We start from the raw sequence: 12203 nt of genomic DNA, 5'->3' as shown, positions 1-12203 counted from the left end.
TAAATAAATGAGCCATGAATAAACTAGGACGGCACTTGGTAGAGTGCATACCTCCGCCAAGGTGAGCAGTTTACCTTTTGTATCCCACTGATAGGCCAGATCTTCATCCAGATCTTAACCAAAACCTAATTGGCTTGTTTTTGTCACCTGGCCAACTCATCCACCAAGTCTCGTATGAAACCGTCCATACCTTTTTGAGTTACCATGCTATATATATTTGGCTCTATATTTTTGGCCTTATCACTCAATAATGAAGAATCACTTAAAGAATTAAACAAATTATCGGATTCCGATCTTCACCAAAATCAAATTGATTCGTCGTCGTCACACTCTCAACCTGTCCACCAAGTTTCATCCAAATCCGTCAATAACTTTGACATATCGCGCTCACAGACAGACAGGGGTGAAAACATAACCTCCACCCACCTTTGATGGCAGAAGTAACAATCCATAAATAAATAAACGATGCATGAATAAACAATCCTTTACGCACAAACCACAATAGTCTACATTAGGAATGGGAACCTCTGGCCCACAAGCTAGATCCATCCCACGACATGTTTTGATCTGGCCCATGTGGGTTGCATTGGTTCAGAATTTTTGTGGCCGTTATCACTTCACTCGGAAACAACTTTAGAATAGCAACAAGTGCTCCCACAAACATGGACACTCCCATCAAAAGGAAGCAAGTGTGACTGTGTTATTTGAACGTAGGGGTTGGCAGGTTGGCCTAGAGGTACTAACACTCCCTTTAAGCTGTACAGCCTGGGTTTCGATCCTGGCCCAGGTATAAACTGCCATCCTGGTGTTTTGCATTCATCAATGTGCGTGTCCTCTCTTGGATGGACGTTAAGCGGGCTTCCTGTCTGACAACATTAGTTGGTGGGCGTTGAAGATCCCATGATGTTCCTCGCGAAGAGTAGCCGAGCCATCGCCGGCACCATGAACAAAAACAGGTTCCTGCCTCAAATACTGCTGGGAAGTGTCAAACCACCCCCAGCATGACCGCAGGCCAAGAAACTGCTTCGGTAGATCTAACTCTCTGTTTCACAGAGTATGGTACATTAGTCAGTATAAAATGTGTACCATTTCCTTGTGTTACTTATGTTTCATTCGTATCAATAATCAGGATGTTTCGTTACATTACCACCATTTTTTACATGTGCAGTAACATGTCAATGTTTCGTTACATTACCACCATTTTTTACATGTGCAGTAACATGTCAATGTTTCGTTACATTACCACCATTTTTTACATGTGCAGTAACATGTCAATGTTTCGTTACATTACCACCATTTTTTACATGTGCAGTAACATGTCAATGTTTCGTTACATTACCACCATTTTTTACATGTGCAGTAACATGTCAATGTTTCGTTACATTACCACCATTTTTTACATGTGTAGTAACAAGTCAATGTTTCGTTACATTACCACCATTTTTTACATGTGCAGTAACATGTCAATGTTTCGTTACATTACCACCATTTTTTACATGTGCAGTAACATGTCAATGTTTCGTTACATTACCACCATTTTTTACATGTGCAGTAACATGTCAATGTTTCGTTACATTACCACCATTTTTTACATGTGCAGTAACATGTCAATGTTTCGTTACATTACCACCATTTTTTACATGTGTAGTAACAAGTCAATGTTTCGTTACATTACCACCATTTTTTACATGTGCAGTAACATGTCAATGTTTCGTTACATTACCACCATTTTTTACATGTGCAGTAACATGTCAATGTTTCGTTACATTACCACCATTTTTTACATGTGCAGTAACAAGTCAATGTTTCGTTACATTACCACCATTTTTTACATGTGCAGTAACATGTCAATGTTTCGTTACATTACCACCATTTTTTACATGTGCAGTAACAAGTCAATGTTTCGTTACGTTACCACCATTTTTTACATGTGCAGTAACATGTCAATGTTTCGTTACATTACCACCATTTTTTACATGTGCAGTAACATGTCAATGTTTCGTTACATTACCACCATTTTTTACATGTGCAGTAACATGTCAATGCTTCGTTACATTACCACCATTTTTTACATGTGCAGTAACATGTCAATGTTTCGTTACATTACCACCATTTTTTACATGTGCAGTAACATGTCAATGTTTCGTTACATTACCACCATTTTTTACATGTGCAGTAACAAGTCAATGTTTCGTTACATTACCACCATTTTTTACATGTGCAGTAACATGTCAATGTTTCGTTACATTACCACCATTTTTTACATGTGCAGTAACATGTCAGTTTCGTTACGTTACCACCATTTTTTACATGTGCACTAACAAGTCAATGTTTCGTTACATTACCACCATTTTTTACATGTGCAGTAACAAGTCAATGTTTCGTTACATTACCACCATTTTTTACATGTGCAGTAACAAGTCAGTTTCGTTACATTACCACCATTTTTTACATGTGCAGTAACAAGTCAGTTTCGTTACATTACCACCATTTTTTACATGTGCAGTAACATGTCAATGTTTCGTTACGTTACCACCATTTTTTACATGTGCACTAACAAGTCAATGTTTCGTTACATTACCACCATTTTTTACATGTGCAGTAACAAGTCAATGTTTCGTTACATTACCACCATTTTTTACATGTGCAGTAACAAGTCAATGTTTCGTTACATTACCACCATTTTTTACATGTGCAGTAACAAGTCAGTTTCGTTACGTTACCACCATTTTTTACATGTGCAGTAACAAGTCAATGTTTCGTTACATTACCACCATTTTTTACATGTGCAGTAACATGTCAATGTTTCGTTACATTACCACCATTTTTTACATGTGCAGTAACAAGTCAGTTTCGTTACGTTACCACCATTTTTTACATGTGCAGTAACATGTCAATGTTTCGTTACATTACGTACCGGCATACGTGCTGATTAAATTACGAGCACGTGACCAAGCATATATCCGGCCCTCAGCAAGTTTAATGATGGCTGTCACGACCTTCCGACTCGGAAAGTCCCCCACGAATCGATCGACTTCCATAGTTTGTTTACGCAGGGTCGGAGGCCTCTTACACAAGGCAAACAAAAGTACGGTAAAACTGCTTTCCCCCCATTTTCCTCAGTGAATGAGATGATGATTCCATAAATATAGGAATTCAGGAGATGTTTTTCAATAAATTGCTTCAGCTTGTACGTGAAATCAAATGTGCGATAATCTCCGCCATGATACACGAGCCAGGCCTAAAATCCTGTCTAAAGGATTTTAATGTATCGCATCAGAGACAACCCAGGCCTGTTTTCCTGTCACGGATGATGGTCTCCAGAATACCTGATGGATCTCCTTGTTCTGTATGAATCTAATTATGTTTTCCATTTCCAGGTTTTCGCAATAAAATCCTTCAACCACATCGCGCCATATGAGGCTTTGAGGGTACGTGGTAGTCGGCACCTCTTCTACCTCCCGTAGACGACTGTGCTTCTGTCTATTCTCACCTCATTGCTCCTCAGGTTTTCTCTGCTTTTCCTTTGCTTTCCTCAAAGCTCCTTTCAGGCATGATTTGCTCTGTTTGTTTTGCGAAGGGCAGGTGTTCTGCTCCCTTGGTTCCGATCACACTGACCTTTCGCTGCTTAATGCTACAAGTCCTCCCCAAACTCGTACCCCTCGTTTTTTAGCAGTTTCTGTGCTCTTGTGGCATCTCGCAGGATTTGTCATTACAAACTTTCAGAACAGGTATTTTATGGAAAAACAACAACAATTTACTTCAAGATCAAGGCTCATGGATGAGCAAAGTGACTGAGGGGATGAACCAACGATGGGGCATTGCATGTGCTCTGCATGCAGGGCAACAGTTTGATACAACAAGCAAGATAATAAGGATAATGATTATTATAATTATTTTGTATGCCACCTGTGGCTGCTGGGAGTGCGGCTGTGCTGCTGATGCAGTGCCCCATGCTTCCAATAAGCTGCTACTTATTTTGCTGACCTTGGAAGGATGACCGGAACTCATTTTGCCGATCTTGGTCACCCCACCTGATGTTATTTAACGACACGGCAGGGGATCAAACTCAGGACCCTAGAAGATCTTATGGCAATCACCTTAACTGTTAAGCAAACTGCAAACACCAGGCTTAGCAAGATGATGCACAAACAAGAAAGATGGGGAGGAAATGCTACAACCTGCAAGTCAGAGTTGGGTAGGAAAGGGTTAATGGGGGTAATAAGAATTGTGGGTCAGGATGGTGGATGACATGAGATGGTGGTGCACTGCCTGCTTGAAGTTGTGGATCAAAGAGTGGGGTAGAACGGCCTCGGGAAGGGGGTTCCACCGACGGGGAAAAAGGAATAAAAGAGAGGAGGTGTGCAGTCAGCCTGAATTTTGTTAGTTTAACCAGGTGGAGTTTACTAGAAGAACACCTGCATTCTGGAAGAGCTATAGAGGGCCTGAGAGCTAAGGGAGCAGAGGGAACTAGACCAGAGGGGAGATGGTTAAAATAAATCTTGGTGCGGGCACATTACAGTATTTCTTGGTGCGGGCAGATTCCAGTATATTTTGGTGCGGGCAGATTACAGTATATCTTGGTGCGGGCAGATTACAGTATTTCTTGGTGCGGGCAGATTCCAGTATATTTTGGTGCGGGCAGATTACAGTATATCTTGGTGCGGGCAGATTACAGTATTTCTTGGTGCGGGCAGATTCCAGTATATCTTGGTGCGGGCAGATTACAGTATTTCTTGGTGCGGGCAGATTACAGCATATTTTGGTGTGGGCAGATTACAGTGTATTTTGGTGCGGGCAGATTACAGTATATTTTGGTGCGGGCAGATTACAGTATTTCTTGGTGCAGGCAGATTCCAGTATATTTTGGTGCGGGCAGATTACAGTATATCTTGGTGCGGGCAGATTACAGTATTTCTTGGTGTGGGCAGATTACAGTATATCTTGGTGCGGGCAGATTACAGTATATTTTGGTGTGGGCAGATTACAGTATATTTTGGTGCGGGCAGATTACAGTATATTTTGGTGCGGGCAGACTACAGTATATTTTGGTGTGGCCAGATTACAGTATATTTTGGTGCGCGCAGATTACAGTATATTTTGGTGTGGGCAGATTACAGTATATTTTGGTGTGGGCAGATTACAGTATATCTTGGTGCAGGCAGATTACAGTATATCTTGGTGCGGGCAGATTACAGTATATTTTGGTGCGGGCAGATTACAGTATATTTTGGTGTGGGCAGATTACAGTATATTTTGGTGTGGGCAGATTACAGTATATCTTGGTGCAGGCAGATTACAGTATATCTTGGTGCGGGCAGATTACAGTATATTTTGGTGCGGGCAGATTACAGTATATTTTGGTGTGGGCAGATTACAGTATATTTTGGTGCGCGCAGATTACAGTATATTTTGGTGTGGGCAGATTACAGTATATTTTGGTGCGGGCAGATTTCAGTATATTTTGGTGTGGGCAGATTACAGTATATCTTGGTGCGGGCAGATTACAGTATTTCTTGGTGTGGGCAGATTACAGTATATCTTGGTGCGGGCAGATTACAGTATATTTTGGTGTGGGCAGATTACAGTATATCTTGGTGCGGGCAGATTACAATATATCTTGGTGCGGGCAGATTACAGTATTTCTTGGTGTGGACAGATTACAGTATATCTTGGTGCGGGCAGATTACAGTATATCTTGGTGCCGGCAGATTACAGTATATCTTGGTGTGGACAGATTACAGTATATCTTGGTGTGGGTAGATTACAGTATTTCTTGGTGTGGGAAGATTACAGTATATTTTGGTGTGGACAGATTACAATATATCTTGGTGCGGGCAGATTACAGTATATCTTGGTGTGGGCAGATTACACTATATCTTGATGCGGGCAGATTACAGTATATCTTGGTGCGGGCAGATTACAGTATATCTTGGTGTGGGCAGATTACAGTATATCTTGGTGCGGGCAGATTACAGCATATCTTGGTGTGGGCAGATTACAGTATGTCTTGGTGCGGGCAGATTACAGTATATCTTGGTGCGGGCAGATTACAGTATATCTTGGTGTGGGCAGATTACAGTATGTCTTGGTGCGGGCAGATTACAGTATGTCTTGGTGCGGGCAGATTAAAATATATCATGGTGCGGACAGATTACAATATATCTTGGTGCAGGCAGATTACAGTATATCTTGGTGCGGGCAGATTACAGTATATCTTGGTGCGGGCAGATTACAGTATATCTTGGTGCGGGCAGATTACAGTATATCTTGGTGTGGGCAGATTACAGTATATCTTGGTGCGGGCAGATTAAAATAGATCTAGGTGTGGGCAGATTACAGTATGTCTTGGTGTGGGCAGATTACAGTATGTCTTGGTGTGGGCAAACACCCGAATGAACTGGCATGGTTAACTTGAAATTGTCCACATTGGAGGTATAAAATAAACTTGCCGTTAAATTAGACTTAAAATGTGAAGTTGGACAACTTTGTCAAATTGTGCTAGTCAGGTGTGCCAGTTGAGCCCTTTGTTGAGGTGCACTGCAAATACTGTGGACGTTACTTTCAAACACATTGTTTTGTAGCTACAGATGCTGCATGGGATCTGTTAATGCTGAAGTTGTTATCGTTAAATTTTACAGCATCCTTTGATTTGCATTTTAGGGGGGGTGGGGTGGAGGGGGTAGGGAGTGAGAGGAGGGATAGAAAGAGCTTTTAAACGCATAGTATTAACGGAGTATATAGATTACATTATATGTGAGTGATCCATCCACATTAAAGTTTACCTGTGTGCAGACTCACACACTCACTGACACACGAACCAATGTCCCTTCAGGAGGGGTGAGGGTAATGAGTTTGGGCCAAAGGGTTTGTGCCTGGGCTTACTCTCAGCAACTCAAGGGCTTGCGCTGGGTCTTAGCCTCTCTCGGGGGGCCTTCGGGGCTTGGCCCCAGCAGCCAAACACCTTTAGCCTGGCTTAGCCTTGATGCATGTACTTAATTGGGTTGGTCATTTTGTAATCTATAAATAATGGGGCAAGTGATTGTATGTTTGTATGATGTATGTATGTATGTATGTATGTATATCCACTCTATACCCATTGGTTGGACAGCTGGCATGACTCCAACCCCAATTGTAACCTGAAAAAAGTCATACAATCACCATTTCGGTAAGCCTCAGACCCCTATAAGTGTTCCGTTCAGTGTAAAACAACCTAAGTGACTGTTAAAAGAATAATCAAATATCGAAAGGTTGGAGCCGATAGGTGTGCTTATGAGGCCAGCACTAAGGCCTGCCTTTTTTACGATGAAAAAAGGTTTTAAAAAACCAAACATTTAAACAGCCTTGGACGTGCACCTTGACCCCACGGCCAAGGCACACCGTCTATCAAGGCTGTCCCATTAGTATACACAAGCACCTCAACCTAAGGGCTGAAGAACATGGTCAATCAAAACACATGCACCCTGACCCCGAAGGGCCAGAACGCGTGGTCATACAATTAGACCCCTCCTCCATAGGAGGGAGTCCACCACTCCACCTGACCCAGGATCACAGTGTTTCTCCCGTCAGGTAGGTGTCATGACCCTTATGAAGGCGATAGTACGTGTAGGCCTCAGGCCTTAGGCTCCCGGCCTTTTGTGTCCGCCTATGGCCCAACGCAATTGGAATTACCCGAGTTATCTGATCACAATGTATTTATTATATGTGCACTGTGCAGTACCCATGTTTTTGCTTCATGTACGTAACCCGGATTATTATTATTTTTTATATATATCATGATCTTGTATACAGTCACGTGAAAAAGTAAGTACACCCCATGTAAAGTTTTGACTTTTTCAACATATTTCAACATACAGCTATTTGATATTCATCTATCTATAATGCCAGTAATCTCTGTGTGTCTGTCTGTGTGTCTGTGTGTTTGTCTGTGACCGCTGTTTCTCGACAACCACGGGTCCGATATACTTGAAACTTGCCAGGTATATTGCTGGGGACCCGAGGATGTGCCTTTTCAAGGTTTGTAATTAATCGGACAAGTACCTACCGAGCTATGTCCAAAAAACGCTTCAACCAATCAGAGAGCAGCGAGCTATCACGTGTGCCGAACCGTTAATGCAATGCAAGCGTTAATGCGTTAATGCAAGGCTTTTCTTTTTTCCCCTCTTCTCTTTCTACTTTTCCTTGCGATTAAATTGCAAACAGCCAAAATACGTTGGCGCTAATTGAATAATTGGCCATTAACACTAAAATAATCGTAACTGCGATATGCCAACTTCCGGACAGTGCAGCCTTCCATGTTGTTGTTGTTTGCAGCAGCTGTTTGCAGCAAGGCAAGGCTTTTCTTTTTTTCCCTCTTCTCTTTCTACTTTGCCTTGCGATTAAATTGCAAACAGCCAAAATACGTTGGCGCTAATTGAATAATTGGGCATTATGTTTTACAACTAATAAAAACGAATTTGCGATTCATTCGCTTTCCTGCGCGTTTGTGTACGCGATGGCGATTTCTTTACCAAACTCCGGAAGCCGTTCGCTTTGGACCGAACCATTGCATGTAAATAGAGGGGGGGGATTGTCACCACTCGCAAGCCGTTCGCTTTGGACCAAACCATTTCATGTAAATAGGGGGGGGGGATATAATTTTAGATATATATATAGTACGGGCATGCCCTAGTCTATCTATAATTCCAGTAATCTCTGTACGTTTGTACGTTTGTCTGTGACCGCTGTTTCTCGACAACTACCGGTCCGATATACTTGAAACTTGCCAGGTATATTGCTGGGGACCCGAGGATGTGCCTTTTCAAGGTTTGAAATTAATCGGACAATTACTTACCGAGCTATGTCCAAAAAACGATTCAACCAATCAGAGAGCAGCGAGCTATCACGTGTGCCGAACGTGGCGATCAGACTCTGCCTCGGACGGCACATTTGACAGCGTATTCATTTATTTCACGTTGGAAAACTATGTTGCCGTTAAACTATGTTTTAAAACGAATTCAAACTGCGATTAAATTAAAACGATTCATCGTAACTGCGATTTGCGAACTTCCGGACAGTGAAGACTGTCCGGCAGCACGCTTTCCGGCAGCCAATCACAGAACGCTTTGTTGCGTAGGCGTGGCCGATGTGAGAGCGAGCGGAGCTGAGCGCGTTACGAGCTGACCGCCATTACGGTTCGTAATTCGATTTCTTATGCGCATTATTTCTCCCAATTCAGTCAGAGCGAAGGGCGGAAGCGAAGAGCGTTGTTTTTTTTGTTTACGGGCGTACGGGCGGGGTAGAGCGTACGGGTAGCGTTTTTTTTTTTTTTTGGCAAGGAACGGGCACCCACGTACGGGCAATGCCCTAGTTTCAACAATATTGATAGATAAAGGTGATATAATATAACAAATATCATGAAACATTTACATTTTGTAGTCCATTGTATAATTTAAATAAACATAAATGCAAATTTTGCATGTGGGAAAAGTAAGTACACCCCTACATTTATCACTACTTCAAATACCTAAAATTAGAATCAGGTGCACCAGCTCAGGTGCAAATGATTAGAACATCATTAGAGAGGATCTTGGAGGAACCTGTCTGATTTAAACCTCAGACATTTAGTTTGGTTTGCTCTTTGTTGTTGAAGTGTGCGGCGTCACCATGCCTCAATCAAAAGAGCTCTCTGAGGCCTTCAGAAAGAAGGTTATAGATGCTGAAGAGTCTGGGAAGGGATTTAAAAAGATCTCCAAACAAATTGAAATCAATCATTCGACTGTCCGGAAGATCATCTACAAGTGCAGAAGATTCCAAACAACTGCCAACTTGTTCAGGCCAGCCCAAGAGCAGACCGCAAGATGCTGAAAGAAGTCTCTAAGAACCCCGGAATGTCATCACGGGACCTACAGGTAGCTCTTGCCACTGTTGATGTCAAAGTGCACGAGTCTACCATTAGAAAGAGGCTGCACAAATTTGATCTACATGGGAGGTGTGCCAGGAGGAAACCTTTGCTGTCCAGAAAGAACATCAGGGCAAGACTAAAGTTTGCCAATGAACACCTAGGCAAAGACCAGCACTTCTGGAACAATGTGCTCTGGACAGATGAGTCGAAGGTAGAGCTATTTGGCCACAGTGCCAGAAGACATGTTTGGCGAAAACCAAAGACAGCATTTGACCACAAGAACCTGATAACAACTGTAAAGCATGGTGGTGGAAATATTATGGTTTGGGGCAGCTTTGCTGCATCAGGGCCTGGGCAGCTCACCATCAGAGAATCCACGATGAAATCTTCATTGTACCAGAGGGTGCTTTAGGATAATGTGAGGCCATCTGTCGGAAAGTTGAAGCTCAACCGAAGGTGAACCTTGCAACATGACAATGACCCTAAACATACCTGTAAATCAAGCAAGGAATGGCTGAAAAGAAAGAAATGGAGGGTTCTGAAATGGCCAAGTCAAAGCCCGGATCTAAATCCCATCGAGATGTTGTGGGGGGATTTGAAACGAGCTGTGCATGCAAGAAACCCCTCAAACATCGCACAGCTGAAAGAATTCTGCATGGAAGAGTGGGCAAAATTTCTCCCAGTCGATGTCAGAGACTGGTAGACAGTGTTACGTCTGTTACGGGTTCCTCTACGATCTCCTGGTCTCAGTAAACCTCCGAACCCCGAGAGGAGCCCCGGCAGAAAAATATGTTATTCTGTGTTAGAAATCAATAGTGAAACCACACCAATGATTATAAATGAACAGATATTGTATTAAATACCACACACAAGAATAACGGTACAACAAGTGGCAATTAAGAGTGCACTCTATAGACCTTATCGCTTAGGATGGTACCATCACTAAAGTCAGATAACTCTCTGCACTCCCAGCGAGTGAAAAGGACACTCCTCAATGTCTCTATAACCTTTTCCAAGGCGAAGGTGATTCACTCCAGCGGTCGCTAGAATGATATCCAGTCGAAGCCTTAATCTCGCTCTCCAGTCGAGACCCGAATCGCGTACAGATGGCAATGGCAATCGCCCCGCCGAAACTGTACAAAGGCGCCCTCCAGAGGAGCACCTTCACCGCTCAATCAGCAAACCGCAACGTAATTGGAGACGAAGCGGTCGCACACACACATCCCCGACAGACGGTAGGATGTTGGGGTAAAGCTGACGCGAAGCAAAACCTTTGTAGGTGTCCGAAGCGCGAGGTTCAAAATGGCCGACGGCTCTTACTTGAGTCGATGCGACTAGGCGAGGATTCGTCGAAATCTCAGCGCCCAAACCTGACCGCAGATTTCTCAACTCCATCGATATAATTCCTATCGCCAGATGTCCTTTCAAGGAACTCAAAATTCCCTCACGACTTTCGGTAGACCACGCTCGCTACGGAGCCTCGACGTCACGCGTATTCTCCGACTTTGCTCGCCACGCCTCTTCCTCTTTTCTTCCTCGTCTTCCGGTTCCCGATCCTGCTTCCTGTCTCTTTTTTACCATGAACTCTTTCAACCTTTTAACCACAATAACCATTTCCCTTAAACAACAACAATTATAATACATAGAACCAGAAGGGTTTCAAGTGGATGAAAACCACAACAGCGGAAGGGACGAATCCGTAACAACAGTTATAAGAAACGCCGACTTGAGGTTGTTTCTGCCAAAGGGGGCAATACCACCTATTCGAGCCAAGGGTGTACTTACTTTTTCACATGCGAAATTTGCATTTATGTTTATTTAAATTATACAATGGACTACAAAATGTAAATGTTTCATGATATTTCTTATATAATATCACCTTTATCTATCAATATTGTTGAAATGAAGATCAAATAGCTGTATGTTGAAATATGTTGAAAAAGTCAAAACTTTACATGGGGTGTCCTTACTTTTTCACGTGACTGTATGTTATTATTCCAGGAGCGATCTACGCAGCGGTCTGTTGCCTATACACCACCCATATAAAGGGTTGTGTCAGAAGAACATGTTGCATGCCATCCCATTTGTTGTTTAATTATGCTTATTGTTTGTTCATTTCAGTTCAAAATCAAGTTTATTTGTTGTTCAATTTAGCTGTTTCCCAGTGTTTGCTGAGGGTTTGAGAGCTCTCGGCCCCTATTTAGTATATTTAGTAAGGCTACCAGTGTGATTAGTTGTTCATCCACCACTGTTCCAACAAATCCATTTGTTTTGTTGTATAAAATGTTAATACAAAACGTTTTTTTGTCCAGATATCATT

At 42.5% G+C, this 12203-nt stretch overlaps 1 protein-coding gene across 2 annotated transcripts in view; it reads left to right on the top strand.

The window, feature by feature from the left end:
- NSMAF (neutral sphingomyelinase activation associated factor) overlaps positions 1–12203 on the top strand; it is a 214950-nt gene that overhangs the window by 35627 nt on the left and 167120 nt on the right. For both annotated transcript variants that reach the window (XM_078785018.1, XM_068127973.2), the window contains one exon: positions 3381–3431. In XM_078785018.1, the coding sequence (XP_078641144.1) occupies positions 3381–3431 (51 nt within the window). The remainder of the gene's footprint in view (positions 1–3380; positions 3432–12203) is intronic.

The sequence above is a fragment of the Myxine glutinosa genome, chromosome 9 (genome assembly GCF_964187855.1).
Source record: "Myxine glutinosa chromosome 9, kmMyxGlut1.1, whole genome shotgun sequence".
NCBI lineage: Eukaryota > Metazoa > Chordata > Myxini > Myxiniformes > Myxinidae > Myxine > Myxine glutinosa.
This window is presented reverse-complemented; position numbering and strand designations above follow the sequence as displayed.